This window comes from Podarcis vaucheri (genome assembly GCF_965113315.1).
Source record: "Podarcis vaucheri genome assembly, chromosome: 17".
In the NCBI taxonomy this organism is placed as follows: Eukaryota; Metazoa; Chordata; class Lepidosauria; order Squamata; family Lacertidae; genus Podarcis; species Podarcis vaucheri.
This window is the reverse complement of record NC_138755.1, coordinates 34,189,655-34,209,838: the sequence shown is the minus strand read 5'-3', so window position 1 is coordinate 34,209,838 and position 20,184 is coordinate 34,189,655. Positions and strand designations below refer to the sequence as shown.

The window sequence follows — 20,184 nt, the reverse complement described above, 5'->3', positions numbered from 1 at the left end:
TCCACACTGTTTCTTTGCCTCCTTCCCTTAGCATTTTTGCTTGCCTTGCCCTCCTCTAGGATTTAAGAAGCTGACTCAACGGCATCCCAAAACTCTTGGCTTCAGAAAAAGTTGGTCAAAATTATTTATATCACTTAGCATTTTATCTAGTTATTTAGAATGTTCTAGGTGAGTTGGACATATTTTCTCAATGTATCTTAGAACAACCCTATAAGGTAAACCTGCATTATACCTAAGACAGTATGATGGTTGAAATCAGCCTGGATTGCATATGTTCATCCAGGGTAGTAATGAAGGACAGACTTACTGACTCAGACTTGAGATGCAAAATTATGCACATTTAATCCGCAGTAAACCATATTAAGCTCAGTGTGACTTCTCAGGTTTACATTGGCTGTCTCACTTGAAGTTGGTGAATGAGGTGCCCATCAACCATGCTCAAGGGAAAGCTCCAGAGGCAAATATAGAGATGACACTAATTATGTATTGTTATTTAAAAAAATTAAAAGCCGAGGGGGGGGGCAATTTGTTTGAGGACAGGTACGGAGGGAAGAGTACTTTAACTGTCTATCCCCACCATGGTCCCACCATTGCTATTTACACGGGACAGAGGATCCCATTGGTGTGAAGGAGCTGTAGCCTTAACATTTGTGCAACACAATCTTAAATGCATTTGCTTAGATTCAGTGTTATTTTTCTAGAAAGAGGTGCCAGAACTCACCACGAATGCCTCCCTCATTCTCTTAGAACGGCAATGGCGCCCACCTGAGAGGTTCCGGCCGAAAAAGCCCTGCTTAGATCCATATTAAACGGAGCTTTCTCCCAGCTCTGCCTGCAAAGAAGATTGCAAGAACAGTCGGCGTGAGTATTATTTTAACAGAAAGCGAACAGGTTGAACCTTTGGCGGGGAAAGTGCCTTCCATATTGTTGAGGAACAGGCTGCCTGAATAATTAGTGATTTATGGCACAGGGTCAGCTTTAGCATGCGCCGAGGTTGGGCATTTCTAAGAATCCCCAAACTAGCCTAAAGCTCATCACCACCTCAACACCACTCCTTATTTTACAAGCTGGTCATGATGAGAGAAATTCCCATTTGCAGTTTTCCAAGTCCGAGGGGCTCAGTGAGAGCTCCTCCACGTGAGAGTCTCTCAAGTTTCTTGAGTCAATAGTGTGTTTTTTGTATGTGTTTATTAAGTAGGTGGTAGATAACGAACCAACGGAGGCCCAAAAAACAGGGACTGTGGTAAATCTTGGGTGAGGAGAAGAGGAAGTGCCTTAACTCAGGGCCTACGACGCCCCCCCCTGATAAACCTCCTCCAGCTGACTAACAAAAAACGAGGCAAGTTATCGAAACAACCTGGCAGAGTCACAAGCGACGGCTGGCTGCTGCTCTTAATAATAATAATAATAATAATAATATTTTATTTATACCCCGCCCTCCCCAGCCAAGGCCGGGCTCAGAGCGGCTTACAAGCAATAATAAAAACAAGATGAGTGATTACAACTTAAAAACAAAAATAAAATACAACATTAAAATAATGGAACATTAAAATATTAAAATGAAGCCTCATTGCAGGAGAAGGAAAAGAAAAAAAAAAAGGGGGGGCGGAGGGAATCAAATTGGCTCCAATCCAAAGGCCAGGCGGAACAACTCTGTCTTACAGGCCCTGCGGAAAGAAATCAGATCCTGCAGGGCCCTGGTCTCATGAGACAGAGCGTTCCACCAAGTTGGGGCCAGTGCTGAAAAGGCCCTGGCTCTATGTAACACAGCCGCTACCACTCCGCCAGGCCTTGCTCGTGAGGCAGCCTAAGCGTGACCTGGCCTAACGAGGCGCCGTGAGGAGGAGGGGGAGGGGGAGAAGAGGGGACGCGCCATGAGGGAAAGGGGCGGGACCGGGGCAATAACAGCCTCGGCTTGGGCGGGCCTCGCTCGCTCGCTCGCCGTGGCTGCCGTTGCCACGCGCGTGGTGAGTGCTGGAATGCGCGCCGCCGCCGCCGCCCGCTCGTCTGGGCGCTGAGGGGAGGCTCGCCGCCGCCGCCGCCGTCGTCGCCCCCTCGACTCCCTTTGGCCTCGGAGGAGAGGCGGTGAGTTGCCCCGCCGCCGCCGCGTTGGTGGTGGTGCTGGCGTTGGGAGGGAGGACGGGGAGCGGGAGCGAGCCTGTGGCGCTGTCCAGGGCTGATCTGAGGGCGGCTGCTTGCTGCTGCTGCGCATGGGACGGCGTCGCCGGAGTGGGTGGAGTGAGGGCGGCCGGGCCGGGGGGGGGGGGAAAGCCAGGCAAGCAGGCAGGCAGGCTGGCTGGCTGAGGGGCCTCTCAGGAAGGAAGCCGCCGGAGGAGACCCCCCCCCCCGAGGAACAGCCTCTCCGCCGCCGCCACCGCCAAGACCGACGGCCGTTAGTCCCCGGTGGCCGGAAGGAAGGCTTGGCGGGGAGGAGCCGCCTTCGCCGCCGTCTCCCGGGCCGAGAGCGAGCCGACGAGGCCTCCGCAGCTCCAGCCGCCGCCCTGCGTGGTGGAGCTGGACAGCGATTTCTCGCCCTCCCCCGCCGCCGCTGGGCCTCCTCGCCGCCGTGAGTTGCCGCTTTTGTGCGCCGCGCGGTGACCTTGCGCTCTCCGGTGCCGAGGGATGGATGGATGGGGCGAAGGGGAGGCTCGCGCGTCCCCCCACCCTCCGCGGGTGGAAATCGGGTGGGCCTCGGGTCACGTCCCCCAGCCCCCCCCCACCCCAACCACGTTTTCCTTGGAGGAGGAAAGTACGGAACTTAACTCTCTCCCAACTCCCTCCCCCCCCCCCGCCATCGCCAACCTATTACCACCCTACTGAGTCCTTCCCCCCAGCTTCCTTCTCCGCCCCCACCCTCGAAGGGAACGACTGGAGAGGGAGACTCGTGGCGTGTCTCCGTGGGAAGTTGCATGTGTATGTATTGGGGGGGGGGTCGGCGGGGGGGAGGGGGAGGGAGACGTTGCAGAACAACCTGGCAACAGAATCTCCCCGCACACACTATAGGCTGCATTGCTTAGGTCTCGGGGGGGGGGGGGAAGAAAGGAAAAGGCCCCAGCCCTCCTTCTCTTTGGGGCGGGGGAGTGTTGGGTGGGAGGAAGTTGGGCAAATCTTCGCCATCGCTCACTCCCCCCCCTTCTTTATAAAGTTGCTGGAGAGTTGTAACTTTTTGGGGGGCGGTAGTTGGGGGGGTAAGGTTGAAGGAAAGGGGGGCGAAGTGGGTTGACGAGGCGAAGGCAACCCCCTCCCCCCCCCCGCTTCCCGAGCAGCACCAGCACCACCGACTTCGGTGAGTTTGTGCGTTGTGCGCTGCAGGCAAGAGTTTTGCAAAGAGAGCTGCTTTGTGCTTCTACTTGGTATTTGAGAAAATGGCCGAATGCCTATTTCTGGAATGCAACAGCAGCAGCGGCAGTCGATGGTGGTTGGGGCTGATGGTACACACACATTTGGTAACGGGCTTCTCCCATTGTGAGCTTTTTTTCCGGCGAATGTCTGCGGCCTCAAGTTCCTTTGCATACTTACTTGGGAGTAAAAACTTGGAATTTAATTTCTCAGCAAACGTGCAGGAGGCTGAATAAAAGACCATCGGCATTTGAAAGCTTCCAGACTTTAAAACACTGCTAGTTCTCTTTTTACTTTCTGCCTTGATAACATTGTGTATGTAGGTCATTGAGCTCGTTTGCGTTTAGGCCAAAAACGAGACCAGCATTTTATTTAAATACAACCCCCACCCTTCTGTTGGTTGACTAATTTCAAGACCAAGTAACTTGCCAAACACACTTTGTTGAGGAATGTGTGTGTGTGTTTGAGCTTTTCTTCAGTACCTTAGTAGAAGAGAAGGGAGCTGAGAAAGCCATGGTGTATGCATTTTCAGTTTTGAAAACAAATCCTGAATTGCACAAAAATACACATCACCGACAGTCATTCCTGTTTTGCTGTGAATCCCTCCATAGTGTGGGGATATATCTGGTCTGTAGGTATTTATTTTGAAATAATTCAAAGAACATGTATGGTTACATGATACCTTACTCCAGGTAGCTTCACTGTTTTAGTTTTTACTTGTGCAGTGTAGGTAATTGTATCAGTAGAACATCAACTCTGAATAGGTTTTAAGAAGTCTGGCCTGTGGAAAGGTTTTTGAAATGATTTAACTGTAGTAGTACAACGGGAAGTAAGGCCCAAGCTATGTCTTGTAATCAAAGGTCTGTGTTTGAGGACTTGCCTGTGTGTATGCTGCTGTGATGGTTCTGCAATAATGGAACTGTCTTCCAGTTAGCATTTGTTTGATTTTTGGTTCTGGCTTTCAAGAAGGCCATAACAAAATACATTTTTAACCATGGCCTTTCCCATTGTGGTAAGAGGACTGCCTTGCTTGGTAGGGACTCTGCAGTATTGCATTACAACTAACTCTGGTGCTGGCCTAGAGGATTTTGGTGTTTAGAAATAAAGTGCATTGGATTAAAGCATATTTAATCTAGACCATCATTGTTTAATTGCTCTTTTTATTCAAATTTGGTGTTGAAAGTTGGTTTTCCAAAGCAAAGGAGCAATGACAACTATTTACCCACTCTCACCCATTATACCAGGCTTTCTCAACCTCGGCCCTCCAGATGTTTTGAGACTATAATTCCCATCATCCCTGACCACTGGTCCTGCTAGCTAGGGATCATGGGAGTTGTAGGCCAAAAACATCTGGAGGGCCAAGGTTGAGGAAGCCTGCTTTATACAGAATTATTGGACCACATGCTAGCTGCTAAAGAATTAATAATAGTTAATCAACAATTATCTTCCCATGAGACATCTCAAAACAATTAGCACTTTAAATCTATTTTTCCTTGTAATGTTCTGGAAAAGACAAAGCATTGTTTGACTACAACTGTTATCAGTATTCATAAAACCCTGCACATTTAACTAAAATATGCCTAGTTTCAGCTTTTCATTTCAAGATGAATAGTGTGGCCTTCAGATTTAATGCTTTGGATCCTAGACATGTTTTTAAAGTGATAACCAATTATTTATAATTAATAACCTTATTCACACTTGGCTAGCTAGGTTACAAGGCTCTCGGTGTTTGCTGTTAAATGAAGCATGCTTGGGTGTAGGTGTGCTTATAGTTGGAGTTTATTGTGGAATCAGTGCATTCAGATAATTTTTTTGCAGCATCCACATGTCATAAAAATTTCAGTTGTGCCTTTTAAGCATATAATCCTAATTTCATTTTACTGTAGGAAATCTGATAAGAAAAAATATATACTGTATATCCTGCTGCATATCTAGTCACCACTGGCATAGAAGCTCATTTAGCACACTTTTTGGTAGGTGGTATGTCAAGAAGTTTCTCATGTGTGGTGACATTTCGTTGGATGGCCACTATGCACATTTGCTCCTCACCTGAGCCAAACCTAGCTATTTTTCCTCTGTGGTCCACAATACCAAAGGAAAAAGACCCATTTCTACCAATTGCTGCATGCTGAAAATGTGCTTGAATTTCAGCAACCCAGTTCAAAGGAGCTGTTCTCTGAAGATCTCCACACATTAAAATACATAGGCTTTGCGCAATAACTCTTTATCATAATTTAAATATTTCATTGCTGCTGTGATTTTTTGCAGTCTGGGGAAAGTGTGCTTGTGCTTTTAAGAGTAAAAAGGGACTGTAGGGCATTCCAAGTTGTTTTGGATATAGTCTCCCCCCGCCAAATATAATTATTGTGCAAGACATTAGTATTAAAGAAATCCCCAGCTACTTCCAGTGGATCTATTTTAATGCAGTGTGTGCACAGGTACAGAAATAGGTAGTGAAGGGCACTGGTGTGGACAGCAAGCGGCAGAATAACTGGAACTGGAACAAATACAATTGTGGAATTTAGCATGGCAATTGTGCACACAGAAAGATTGAATGTGAACAACTCATTTGAAATATAAAGTCCTTGCCTGGGAGCATGCTAGGCGGGAAGGACGCTGACACTTTGCTATAAAATGAAATCATGATGCAATTAAAAGTTTGTCTTTGTGGAAAATGTGGCCATATTTGACCATAATTTCTCTTAATCAAGATAAGTATCATAATTAAATTGTCACTGTTCTCAGTTTTGGATTATTATATAATAATTTATAGACAGACACTTGAACAATCTTTCCCTCCCTTTTTAACAGAACTGTTAATATGGCAATGCAAGTGCTGGGGCAGTCTGGTGGCAGTGGCCTGTTCCCTGGAAATACTAACCTTGGCATGGCTTTGCCAAACGACATGTATGACTTTTCGGAACTTTCCAAAGCTGAGCTAGCAGCTCCGCAGCTTATTATGCTGGCAAATGTGGCCCTGACAGGAGAAGTGAATGGCAACTGTTGTGATTACATGGTTGGTGAAGAGAGGCAAATGGCTGAACTGACAACCGTCGGCAATGCCAACTTTTCAGACAGCGATGGAGAAGGAATAGATGAAGCCCAGGGCATGGAGAACAACCATAGACGCCTGGAAGATATGGATCTGGGATCCCTTGAAACTCCTGAGGTTCGTAATGTGGAAATGGCAGAACTGACGGAGCCTTCTGTTCCTCATACTTGCAGCCAGGACAAGGGCTACCCGTTGGAGGTGCCAGATACTTCAGAGAGTGCAGATGACAAATGTAAGAGCTTGAAGAACAAACCATTTCGCTGTAAGCCGTGTCAATATGAGGCAGAGTCAGAGAAGGAGTTTGTCCATCACATTCGGGTACACAGTGCCAAGAGATTCATTGTGGAAGAAAAAGCTGAGAAGCATGGCCAAGTTAAAGAAGCTGCCTCCAGTGCTACAGATGAAGTTGATTTCTCCAAGGGGCCCATTAGATGTGATCGCTGTGGCTACAACACTAACAGGTATGATCACTATCTGGCTCATTTGAAGCACCACAACAAAGCTGGAGAAAATGAGAGGGTCTACAAATGCACCATCTGCACATACACAACTGTCAGTGAATATCACTGGAAGAAGCATTTAAGAAACCATTTCCCACGGAAAGTGTACACATGCTCACAATGCTCCTACTTCTCAGACCGGAAGAACAACTATGTGCAACATATTCGAACTCATACAGGTGAGTGTTGTCTCTGTTTCTTAGGTTTGGCTGTTTGCAATGGACTTGGGTGTGCTGGATTTGAGTGCGTTTGCACGTGTTTGCCATCATGTTATAAATTGTGCTATAAACTAGCACTTTCTGATTTTAAATGATTGGCTTATGTGTACCAGGAGTATTGTGTTTTACATTAGAGTTAATGGGTAAAACAATAAAGCTAAACACAATTCATTACATCTGTGTGTGGCAGGGGAGGTGATATTTGCTGATTCTCACTGATAGTTTTTAAGGAGAATGAGTGTATTTTGAGAATTAGAATTTTCTCCAATCAAATTTTAAATAATCACCAATTAAATAGATGCTTATATACTGGATATTTATATACTGAAAATTAGCTCTAGTTAAGGGAACAATGGTGGTTTTTGCTTTTGAAAATACTTTGCCACAGTCAGCTGATTTGTTTTTCTCTGCTCAACGTTTTTGGTTTGTTTGTATAAAACCCTCACAAAACATTTGTGTCCAAGTTATTTTTTTGAAGAAAAAAATAACAAAATTGCCAGAAATCACTAAAAGTAGACTTGGCTTTTGAAGTTAATTTTAAAATGAAGTCAGAAACAATTTGTTTGAGTTAAAAGCGACAATGGTAGTTGAGCTATTTAAGCTTGTAGCTGCTCTTAGGGCTGAGCTTAAGGGACCTAGTGGTAGTGGAAGATTAGTGCAGTTCCAAAATGACGAGCATCCCTCAAACCTCATATTTTTCTATGAATTCTTTGGCCTAATCCTCACCCCAAGCCAATCATTGGGACCAGATACTGGTTGGGGCAGGCCTAGTTTTGCTCACAGAGGTGGCATGTTGGATCCTTCCAGCTGCCTCAATATTTTTGCAACTCCGTGCTTCTCCCTGCCCCCCCCCCCGCCCCTGGGTTCGGAAAGTTCTGTTTGGCAAGTAAGGAAGCTTTGTGGCTGTGCTTCTCCTGCCAAGCAGAGGATCATACTTTAGCAACTATGAGACTTGATGTGACACAGCAATTTAAGTGCACTTCTAGAATCAGGATATAGCAGTTGAATATATAAAAAAAATGTGGATAGGGATTTCAATCCAGTATTGGATGTAATTATGTTCTATGGATGAAGAGAATTCAAGCCAGCACAAGTTGCCAGGCTTTGGAATTTCAGCTTCATTATATATAGTGTGCAGTGGTGGCCTCCATTCTTTTGCCACTTTTGCTCAGATTTTGCATTAATAGAGCAGAAACAACCATCATGATTCAGGCTTGAATTCTTTCCAAGGTGGCAGACTTTTTTCTTTTTTCTTTCACAGAAGGAGTTGTGAGGCTGTAGTGGATTACTTAATATGTTCAGAAACTGAGACCATCTTGCTGTTCCTTTGCAATGTTGCAGATTCATTGGGTGCTGCTGGAAAGCATTCTTCCTCCCCTAACTGCATTCTGCTTGGAATGGAGAGTGTAGTTGATCGCTTTTGAATCCTATCCTCGCCCATTTATTGCAGAAATTGCCAGGTTGCTGTGAATATCTTCACCTATAGATTTCTGCGTATAAAACCATTGTTAAAGGGCAGAAAAACAGACTAGTCATAATTAGTGGAGACAAAACCTGCAGCGGTGCCAGGAGTGAAAGCCAGGCATGTGCGTGCTTGAATTATTAGGCAAAAGGAAGTGCTTGAAGTTCAGTAGCATATTCTAGTGGTCTTAGACTCACGTGGTGTATAGCCCCTGTTCTCCCATCTAAAAGACTTCAGAATTTTGCTCTAGCTTAGATACATATCCGCTCCATTAATGCTATGTAGAATGTAACCTTGTACCAGACATAATGTGATAAATAGTTGAGTTATGGATATATGTGCAGAATTCTGTTCCTCATTGTGATCTCTTTTCCTTGTGCTGGCCAGTTTCTACTAAATGAAAAAAAAGTAAGTTGTATTTTTTAAATCATTTGATGCTGACCCCAAATAAGTGGTAATACTATATTTGCGACCAAAAGAGTGAAGGGGAGAAGAAAGACACCCCAATACAACTTTGTATACTTAGAGTGTGGCACTCACAGGCACAATGGTGCCCCCAGGCACTCCCCTTTTGTGCCCATACAGTTCCCCTTTCCCTCCTACATGATTTTTGATTTTTTAATTTGAGTTTTGTCTGTTTGTTGTGCTTTCTGGGGGGATTGTTTCATTTTGACTTGCCTGCTATTGTTTCTGGTCATACTTGTTTTGTGTATGTGTACGTGTTTTTTATGGGGAGAAATCTGAACATCAATCCCTTTCCTCTGCCATCCACCCATGAAATCAGTATTTTGTTTTGGACTCAACAGTTTCTTTAGGTTTACAGCTGAGACTCCAGGTCCTAAAAGGTTAGAGACCCCTAGTATAAACACAATAGGGACAGTCAGTCAGTTTCATTGTGACTGTGTCAAAAACGTATGTTAGCAAAAGTCTTATAGAAACTGAGTTTTTAGGAGAAATTTTATTAGGCTACCACCTGGTAGTGTGTCCCATAACACCTTTTAGAGGTCATTGAGTTAGAACATAATCCAGCCAAACTTCAGCACAGTACATTTTAATGTGAAGTACTTGTTTAAGTGTCTCCCATTGAAAATGAGATTTACAGGTGTTTGGCCAAGGTGCCTGGATAGCCTTGGTCAAGAAGGGCAAACTACTGGCCTCTGACACAGGAAAGACAAATGGGGAGGAGGGTTGCATGGCTCTGCCAGAAGGTGCTTGACGCTCCTTGAAGCAGTTGTGCCAAAGGGAAAACATTTGGGGAAATGGGGGTGGGGTTACCTGAAGATGAGAGACTGTTGTAGCTACAATTTTTGATTTCTTCACCAAGGTCAGACAGTTTCCCTCAAAAAATTGTTCATCCCTATCATTTACCTTTGCTTGGACCTCAGGACAAGTCTGAGAGAACACAGTCCCTCTGCCATCCCCTCTGACCTTGCAAAAGGAGTTGAGGGAGAACTGGAATTTTCTGTAATTTGAGCAGCAGTGCTGGAAATGGTGGGAGAGAATTTTGCTGCTGCTTATTTTCTGTAAGAGTATGTGGGAGGTTGCAGAGTGTCCTTGTGAGTTCAGGGGCGCTTGCACTTGATGAGTGCATTTGTGGATGTTTAGCTAAGAATGGGAGGCAGGAATTCCCTGGTTTAAATCTTGCTTCAGCCAAGAATTACAAGGCAGGTTTAGACAAGCAGCTATTTTTCAGCAACAATACCTGCAATATGGGAATAAAAAAAACCCTAGATTGTTTCTAGAGTTGTTGTAAAATTTACAAATATGGCTAGAAATCACTTCAACCCAAATGCAAACTATAAAATAGTCTCACACACACGCACCTCTGCAAGAGAGGCTTAAAAAAATAGTTAACCCTGGTTTCATTTAGTGTTTATGTCATATTTATAGAGCAGGTGAATTACTTTTTAGGTGAGGGGTGCTAGTTATTTTAGGGATAATTTATATTTGAGGTATTTGCCAGGTATATTAGACCAGGAAGGAAGATGTTTAAACCAAAATCCTAGTCCGGTTTTAAGATGAAACAACATTTTTATGCCACTTTTCTCTCACCAAATTGTCCAGCTCAGTTATTTTGTGTTCTCGTGTGTGTGTGTGTGTGTGTGTGTGTGCACGCAGTTCAATCCTCTATGAGCAATTTAAGGATTTTTAATTTGTGTTTATTTTATCTGTTTTAATAGGAGAGCGTCCCTATCGGTGTTCCATGTGTCCTTATTCAAGTTCTCAGAAGACTCATTTAACCAGGCACATGCGCACGCATTCAGGTTGGTAAAAAGGCAATTCAAGAGAGCTGTGGTGGTTAAGGTTGTGGCTATATTCGTTAAATGTCTGATATGTCAGTGCAGGGATTGGCAGAATGAAATTCGTAGCCTGTTTATGACCGCCAAAGGTTAAAGCCTAAAACAGCCTGTAGGCGAGTTGTTAATTGTGTGCTTACATTGGCTGTGGAAACAGCCATGGCTAGCTGGATGCTTTGCACTTGTAATCCCTGCTATTTATATTTTCACTCTGGGCAGTCTCCTGGCTGATAAGAAAGAGCTTTGAAAGCCCCCCCCCCCCAATATACAGAGTGAACTTCCTTCCCCACTTGTTACCTATGTTTCCAGTATTCATCAAAGCAGCATCCATGCAGAAGAGGAAAATAAATCAGCAGTTCTCGGGGAAATGCAAAGCTTTGCAGTACTATAAAAAAACCTTCGATACTCCCCCAAAGGTGGGAAACCCAAATGCATGCCATTGAGAACTGAACAATGCTCATTGAATCACAGAATGCTGATGTTCTGGGAGTGTTAAACAAAAAAAGTGGGGGTTGGGGCAGAATAGAAGAGGGCATTGCTGAATTGGAGCATTCACATTGCAAAACTTTCTTGTGATTGTCACTTATCTACATGACTTTTAATGTGTTTCCTGCATTTGTGACAACTTTTGAAACAGCCATTGAATTTTAACCCCTCCATGCATGTAATTTGTGGAGTTGATTGCTGCTGTACATATTAATGACTGATTTCTGTTTTTATTGTTAGTATGCACTCACATTTAATGTTCAAGTAAGAGTTGCTGATCACCCAGTCAGTTTGTATTTTTCTCCTGGAACTATGTATTATGTCTGGGTTTGGGGGTGGAGTGGTAGCACTGCAGAAACATCTTACCTTTTTGCGGAAATCATTGCTTCTGGGTTATATGGGTGTGGTGTAATATTTGTGTAAGCCTACTATTCATCTGTAATTTCCATTTTTCTACACTGCCTTCAGTGGACCAGTTTGGTTTGGATTCCAATTGCTAGTATTACTGTAGACTGATCTTTCCTGGTATGTATTTATCATAGATGGAATATGTGGATTAGTTGTTGCTTGCATGCTTGTTTTTGTTTCTTTTGGTTTGTTGCTGTCTTTTGTGAATGTGTTAACTGTAAAATCCCTTTTTTTTTTAAAGTTGAGAAATGCAAAAGCATGCGCAACTGTATAAATCTGTAGCTGTGCAAATGAGCTGCTGTTTGTAATTTAATCACTGGTAATTTCCCTCTTGATTGCTTCAGGTGAGAAGCCGTTTAAATGTGAGCAGTGCAGCTATGTGGCATCAAACCAGCATGAAGTGACTCGGCATGCAAGGCAAGTTCATGATGGGCCCAAACCGCTGGCCTGCCCGCATTGTGACTACAAAACTGCTGACCGCAGCAACTTCAAGAAGCATGTTGAACTCCATGTCAGCCCACGGCAGTTCCTTTGCCCAGTCTGCGAGTATGCTGCATCCAAGAAGTGTAATTTGCAGTACCACATCAAATCCAGGCACCCTGACTGTTGTGACATCACAATGGATGTCTCAAAAGTAAGACTACGAACGAAAAAGAATGAAGCGAATACTTCTGAAAACGTGGGGGGTGGTGATAATAAGGGCGCGGAACAAGAACAGGCAAAGAAAGAGATGACTGAAAAGAAAAGTGAGAGAACTGTAAAAGAAGAGAACCTGTCAAAAGAAAAGAAGCCAACTAGCAGTGTTGGCATAGGCCACGTAACAACTCGAAGTCGCAAAACCGTTGCTGAAAGCAAAGAGGCAAATGTGAAAACTGAGAAAATGACAGAGAAATCTGGCAAAGCGAAGAAAGCAAAGAGAAAAGCAGATGCCACCCCTGTTCCTTTGACAAAAGATTTTGCAGCAGACACTGATGTTATAGTGAAGAAGAAGAAGAAAACTGAAAAAATGTCCCCTAAATGTCAGGACTCTCAAAAGAGTGAAAACAAATTAGAAGTCGCCAAAAAGCAAAATTCTTGCCTGAAGAAAAACAAGAAAAAGAAATATCTGAGGAGTAAGCCTGGTAAGAACAACAGAAAGCTTGATTGTGAGAAGGTCACAGATGAGGAGCCATCCTCTAAAGAATCTGTTGCTATACAAGAGGAGGAAAGTAAGGTAACTGATAATCCTTGCAATGAACTCCAGCCTACTGTTATCCTTGATGTTAGAGAGAGCCAGTGTGTTCCTGTGGAGAACATGCAAGATCATGAGTCACTGGCTGCTCAGCACAAGGCTATGGATATAGAGGGGAAAGAGCAAGAAATGCCCATGGCAGAAGAGGAGACAATTAAAGCAGTTTCTCAGAATGAAATTGAGCTGACAGTCATTCCTTGTATCAGGTCTGAGGACTCAAATACCACCTTTGAAAAAGAGAGAGGCGTACTAAAAGATGCTTTACCTGATTTGTCCCAAAATACGGAAACCCCAGAAAGTTGTGAGATGCAGATTGTGACTGATCCTGATCCAATACAAGAAACTGAAGAGATACAACAAATGTGTGAGAGAGAAACTGTGAGTAACCCACATCCAGAAGATGTCAGTTCTACAAAAGAATTGCAGGCTGAAGACTCAGCAGAAGCTCCTCTACCACTGTCGCCGGAAAAACTGGAGAAGAGCACTAAAGCAGACCTGGTTTCAGCATCGTCCAGTGGCACAGTAGTAAATGAAAATCAGGAAATGGAAGAGGATGAAGGCATCCACAGTCACGAGGGCAGTGATATAAGTGACAACATATCAGAAGGCAGTGATGATTCTGGGTTAAATGGTGCTCGGACAGCACAGGAGAAAGACCAGAAACCATCCCAAGAAGTGGCAGAAGCCAAGGCCACAAAGGAGAACTATGTGTGCATATTCTGCGATCGTTCATTTAAAAAGGAAGGTGAATACAGTAAGCACCTGAATCGCCATTTAGTAAATGTGTACTATCTTGAGAAAGCAACAAAGGGGCAAGATTAACCAAACTGCAGTTTCATGACAGTTTATTCTAGAGCTTAGGTACCAGTTCTTGTAGAATCTTTGCTTAAGCTCAGTTTGCTTATACTTTTTAAAGTTGGTTGTGTTTTTCTGACCTTTGATGAAATGTTGAACTAATTAATTACTTGCATCTCTTTGATAAGAGAGGGCAAATAGGGTATGCATGCTGTGGCTTGTTAAATTGGCAGAACTCCTTGGGATAGAGCCCTGGAATCTCTTGAGTATTTCTGTTGACTTGAAGCAGAACTATTCACAAGTTAGTAGGTTTAGAAATGTAGCCTTGGGGAACAATCCACCAAGTGTGTCTCCTGCACAGACTCTTTAAAAAAATATAGAAGTGTGCAGGAGCACTGTTGTGCTGTTGCAGAGTCCTGTTTGTTTCCATAGGACTTGAGCAGGAGATATTAACAGTTGACTGAGCCCACAGTCTGGGCCTGTCCAGTCATTACATTCCAGGAAGATATTTCAGCCTGGTATGAGACATGTGCTCCTCCTCTCTTTCCCCTTTACTGCTAGGAGAAAGTCGAAGGTGAATCAGCATTTATTTGAACATGGTATCTTCCTGATCACCCATTCAAGACCCCCTTATTTGATCCTGTTTTATGTACACTTGTCACAATGTGGAACTGCTTCCCCATATTCCATTTCTACACCATTGCAGTGTAGGTAAGGCCAAGTGTGTGAGTTTCCCCACCCCCTAATGGGAAGAAAACAGTAACTGGTCCTGTCCCTGTGGTTCTGATATTCAGAATACTTAGCTGTATGTGAATGGGGGTTTTCTGAAGACAGACTGGGTGGTTAGGGAGATAATGTCTTCAGTAAACAGCACAGCCTGGTTCACTCTTGCCCTTCTCCTTGTTCGGAAGGATGAGAGTCTTGGGTGTGAGACCATCAGGCTCATCCCTGGTTAATAATTCCTTGCAATGTGACAAGTGCACAGGCCATCTGTGCTTGTTGAACAAAGTGTTATAGAAATAAACTCCTAGAAATTGAAATATTGCTCCAATTGTTTCTAGAAAAATCTGCCTTTTTTATTTTCACCTGTTGGTATGATGAATGCTTAAAGAACTCACTGTGGCAGATTATTTGTAAAAAGAGCACTTTCAGAAAAATGTTGAGGTTGGCTAACAGAAAACATAATTGCATGATCATATATTTAATTTGCATATACATTTCAGGTCCCCCAATCATGATCAGCAAGCCAAAATCTTGGGAGTTCTTTCTACCTTTCTGTTGATTAGTGAATCCATTATTTGTTAAATACTACTTTTCGACAAGGTTCTTATTTCTTCTTGTGCTTTAAGAGATGAAAAAATGTTGCACATAATTGTTTTTATTTTTACCTATGCAGTTTAAGCCTTTAGGAGTTTAGTTATTTCTGTGTATATGAACACTTTATATATGCATGTTTGGTTTTTGTTAATGGGTTTCCTTCCCGTAATGTTGATTTTCAGGTTTGTTGCGTATTGTGGCCAGTGTTGTTTATCTTGACCACATTTTCTGGTTCTGAGTTTGTGCAGTGTTGTAGCTTTAATTATTTGATTTTGGAACAAATGATACTAAAGGAATGTCATCCCACAGACCACACTAAGAACCAATTACTGCTCATGGATAGCTCCCATTGTGAAAGGGGAACTTCTCAATAGATTGTGCCCCCAAGAAGGTTGTTCATACATATCTCTGTATATAAGGTTGGATAATATATTCATATAGTATGCATTTTTATGCAGACAGTACTTTCTGCTGTTTTAGTGCATTTATTATTGCTGGGAGAAACTTTTCATTGCCCTCCATTAAAATTAATAGGGGCATGCATGTGAAATTTCATGGGAAACTTAATTTGTTAATGGATGGTGCTGGTCGAGTTCTAAGCATGGAATAGTCAAATGAGAGCAAAAAATCCATTAAAAGTACACGTGAATTTTAAAATTTGCAAGTACTCTTGCCCAGCTCACACTCATTTCAGAGGGTCCTGTGCAGGAGAATTTCCAGGTGGATTGTGCTCCTTATCTGCTTGACAAAGACAAATGTTGGCAATTACATAATACATGGAATTTGAAATGATCAACACTATCAGGAAGATCTTGGAAAGCAACAAATAAGGGAAGATGTAGAAATTCCTGATTCTTGTTCCACCAAGTTCTAACTTAAATTAATTACCCTCGTACTTTTATACTTGACATAAAAAGGAGCTGAAATGATTGGATATATTATGAATTTGCAAACCCTGGGAGAAAAGTCACAAGTAAAGCAAGTCTGTTATCAGTAAGGTTTGAGGCATTTGGAATGTGTGAGCAGTGAGAAAACTGCAGGTCTTTCGAATCTATCCCCCTTCAGATTTATGTTTTTCCTGAATTTGTAGATATAAATGCCAGCTGCAGTCCTGCAAAGCAACATCTATGGAAGCTATAGGGCACATTCTATCCCAGCAGCTTTTGCCAATCTGATGCCTTCCATGCCATGTGCTCCCACTCCCACCTTGAGGGCACCAGGTAGGCGAAGGCTGATCTGTGAGGACGTTTCTCCAGGACAAACCCCATGAGTGTATTCTGGCATGGCTCTTGTTTACTTCTTGGGGCTTGCGCAGAAGAACATCCTGCTAAACTGTGCCTCAGAATGGCTATCACGATAGTTTTTGGACCTGCTGCAGAAATATTAAAGCAAACTCTTTTATTCTTTTGTCTTGGAGACTGCTAACGCTTGCATTAGTTTAAGCTGTAGTCGGTCTTTTTCCCTCCTCCTTTCTGCTAGAACCTTTCATGGTTCTTTTTCAATATAACTTGACTGAATACAGGAACCTAATACTTCTGTGTAGTGGGTGGGTGGGTGGAGTTTTCTAATAGGAGGCCAAAGATCTGAGGGAGAAAAATCCCTTTAGGGCAGAAATAAATTGTGTAACATTGGTTATTTGTGTGTGAATAGCTTGTGTTGAATACTTACTTTGGCTGTGACAATCATTGTCAACTGAGAATCAAGTTGCAACTATATTTATGTTGAACCATTAAACACTGCTGAATTGTCTTCCTAACCAATTAGTTGGAATAGTATTAAACACAACTTTATTGTTGGATGTAAAATATTGTCATTTTGTAAAATATTGTTTTGTAAAAGGTTTGGACAGAGGTTGGAAACTCCAGTACAGTGTAGAGTTTTTTCTCTCTCTCTGCCTTTTTAAAAAGAGATGTTTCCGCTTTGTAAAAATCTTTGTGTCCTTAAGCTACATTTTTTGTGATTTTTTTAAAAAAAACAAGTTGGTTGAAAAGGTAGAGGCAAAGAGGTGTCACTAGCAGTAATGACATTAGATGACTTCACATTACAAGAAAATGCTGTCATGTTACTCAGAAGATCTTACTAGCAAATGATCAGGAGTAAAACTTTCACGCTAGAAAAGACAGTAGAAGTTGGTACCTGTGTTGGGTAGTGTTTCTGAGCTTGAGAGGGCAAACTGTTAAGTATTAAAATAATATCTTCCAGCGATGTAATTGTTGTGTCTTGAGATATATTGGATATTGTGATTGACTTGAAATTCCTGTATGCTTTCCCCTATTTTGTTAGAATAGAAGGCGGTACCTATAGTGATTGAACAGTTTAAAAATAAAACTGGTAAAAGATGGGATGTCACTCCTGTCTTAATATTAGATGTTGCAAGCGGATTAGTGAAATTAGGGTTAAACTACAGATGAGTTACTGTGTTTCTGCCTAAAGTAGATATTTCTTAAATTGAATTTTGAGATTGTCACAGGAATTTTGGATACTTTTCCAGCGTCTTCCTTTATTAAAGGGCTTTTCTCAGCAGCAATGCCTGTCATAACACCCCAGCCTGATACATCCTGCATTATCTCATGTTGTTTGACAGTGTGGCTAGTTAGTAGAATCTATAGTGTTTTTTGGAAAAGTAGCCTAAAGAATGGATTACTAGGAACTTGGCAACACATCTTAATATTGCTGCTATTTAGGGATTGATTGACCTAAGGGCTGGAACTTTAAATCTTTTCTACAGAACAAACTGACAGGTCAGTTAATACTCATAATGCCTTTGATTTCAGTATGTTGTTTTGCTGATGTATTGTAAGCACAGGTTCAGTTAGGTTTATTGAATCTTGATTGTGTAGATAACAAGCTGAAATACAATATTAATTACATCCAGGTAGTTTAAGAAATTGTTTCACACATGTGTATATATATATACCTTTTCCTCCCCTAAAAAGCAAATCACACTAGCTAAAGAACTTTTTGTAAGCTGGCACTGAAACATTTTATGTTTGGTTGCACCATGTTTGAAGCTTTTTACAGTGCAATACTTGTATTATTCTGTCAATTTAAACCAAAGGTAATTTTTTTTCATGCTTTCTCTCTACTGTAGTGCATGAAGAGCTTTTGTATGTTTGTAATAGATGTAAAATCAGAAAAGATCACATATCCTGGGTTTTTTTATTTACCTAAACTATGTACAAGCCTTTGTCCAAAATGTAAGGTGTTAAACTAAATTGCATATTAACCCATGAGTGTATTTTCCTAAGCATAGTTATGTCAATAAACTTTATTAAGGAGTATGTGTATCTTTCATCTGTCTTTTCTGAATATTCAGCAAATAATACCATTGGCTATGGAATGGGTGGATAAAAGTTAAGAGCAGCATATATTGGTTGATCTCTGGGTGATTTGAAATGGATTGACAAGGCTTTCTTGCTCCCAGTTGCTTACCGGTGGCAAGAAAATAACTCCCTAAATTGGTGAGAGGCAGAGATATGTGGAAGGACTGTGATAACCTGAGTTCAGATCCAATACTTGAAACAAATTCCTGGAATATGAATTAACCAGACCCCAATTGTTGGCTCCTAGAGTTTTAGTAAAAAACCAAGTGGCTCCTACAAGCTTCACAGTTGGTTCTCTCCTGCGCTAAAGGGCCACAAGATGCATGCATAAAAATCTATATTGGCGATGTGACGGGACCATGGTCATCTTTGGGGCTCTTCCACCCTCTTAGGTGGAATATCAGTCAGATAATCAACATTATTGAAGTAGGAGACAATTTCTCTAGCAGAAATTGTGTCTTGCTACCTGTGAAGCAGTAAACTGAATGACAGCTGTGCTAGAGCAATACAAGATGTAATTTCCCCAGTGTCTTGGATACTTGAATTATATTTAATTCTATTTTTATTACTGATATGTTTGCCATCCTGAGCTCCTTGGGGAAGAAGGGTGGGAAATGAATTCAGTAGATAGATAAATAAGGGGATATTTCCACACACCCCTATCCTTGAAGACATTTCTTGATAGACAGCTGGCAGTGGACAAGAGTATAGAATGCATATTTAAGAACTTTGCAATCCCATGAAGGTTAAAATAACACCAGTTATAAAGCAGTGGCTGCCAATGTCAGCAGTTGCCTGGCTAAATGCCCCAGTTCAAAATACAATAAAGTTTCATTAAAATCTGTAAGACTTTTCTTCATTAAAATATTTTGGGTCAGTGCTTCAGGAGCTCTGAAGGTGGTGCCAGATACCTGCAAACACAATCATTTGGTATTCTGTTCAAATTATATCAAGATTAAAACTTGTCTCGTTTAGCAAATGAAGCTACGGTATACTTTGTTCTCCTTGTTGTCTCCAGCAAGCTGGTGCCCACAAATAAAATGAAGAAACAAAAGTTTGTGTCTTAAGAAATCTCCCACTGATGAGATGCACATTGAAATCCAATACCACGCTTGAAAAATAAAGGCAGTATTCTATAGTATGTATAAATTTATGCAGAACAGGGCATATTTGCATAACATACTGGCTTTCTTTAGTGATGAGAAAGGACAAGAAACTATGGATTGCATTGAATCTTAGAAATCTTACATGGCAATTCTGCCTTCTGATTTTTCAGCAGGCACTACCCGCAATCTTCCAAGCAGATATTCACAACCATAATAATGATAAACATACTTTTTTTTTTTAAAAGGGTGAGATTTGCTGAATACTGTTGTTCCTGTAGAATTACATTGAGTCCTCTTGATGTCACATTGTGCAATGTTGAGGTCTGAAAAATCGCAGTACATTCAGTTCACTTACTGCCTTGTCAGACAGAACATACATCCAGTCAGCAGAAAAATATCATGACTAAATGCATGTCTCAATAATACTGTGTGTTCCCTTTCCTACAGTCTTCATGGTAAGGTGTTAGTTTTGGATTATGTTATCAACAACCTTCTCATTTACTGTCATACATATTTCAAAATAATTCAGTGAGTGACGTCCTGACGGGTTTTGGGGTTTTTTTGCTGTCAATGCTTCACTGCATTAGGACAATGAACCACTATGTAAATTCTTTGATACATACCACTGCAGACCCAGCAACAGCAGTCTG

The 20,184-nt window shown here is 42.1% G+C and overlaps 1 protein-coding gene across 2 annotated transcripts; it reads left to right on the top strand.

Annotated features, from left to right (window-relative positions):
* The first annotated feature begins 1,922 nt into the window (after positions 1-1,922).
* On the top strand, positions 1,923-18,386 carry REST (RE1 silencing transcription factor). 2 transcript variants are annotated; one of them, XM_082204705.1, is made up of 4 exons: positions 1,923-2,085; positions 6,151-7,070; positions 10,752-10,835; positions 12,107-18,386. In XM_082204705.1, the coding sequence occupies exons 2-4, from the start codon at positions 6,161-6,163 to the stop codon at positions 13,813-13,815; spliced, it is 2,703 nt and encodes a 900-aa protein (XP_082060831.1). In that variant the 5' UTR covers positions 1,923-2,085; positions 6,151-6,160; the 3' UTR covers positions 13,816-18,386. The 2 variants fall into 2 exon arrangements, with proteins under 2 accessions (XP_082060831.1, XP_082060830.1); XM_082204704.1 differs by lacking the exon at positions 1,923-2,085 and adding an exon at positions 2,844-2,913.
* Positions 18,387-20,184: the final 1,798 nt, after the last annotated feature.

Coding starts and splice junctions, on each gene's coding strand:
- REST (XM_082204705.1), top strand. CDS start 6,161: ATGGCAATGCAAGTGCTGGGGCAGTCTGGTGGCAGTGGCCTGTTCCCT. Junction 7,071..10,751: donor ACATATTCGAACTCATACAG/GTGAGTGTTGTC, acceptor CTGTTTTAATAG/GAGAGCGTCCCTATCGGTGT. Junction 10,836..12,106: donor GCACATGCGCACGCATTCAG/GTTGGTAAAAAG, acceptor TGATTGCTTCAG/GTGAGAAGCCGTTTAAATGT.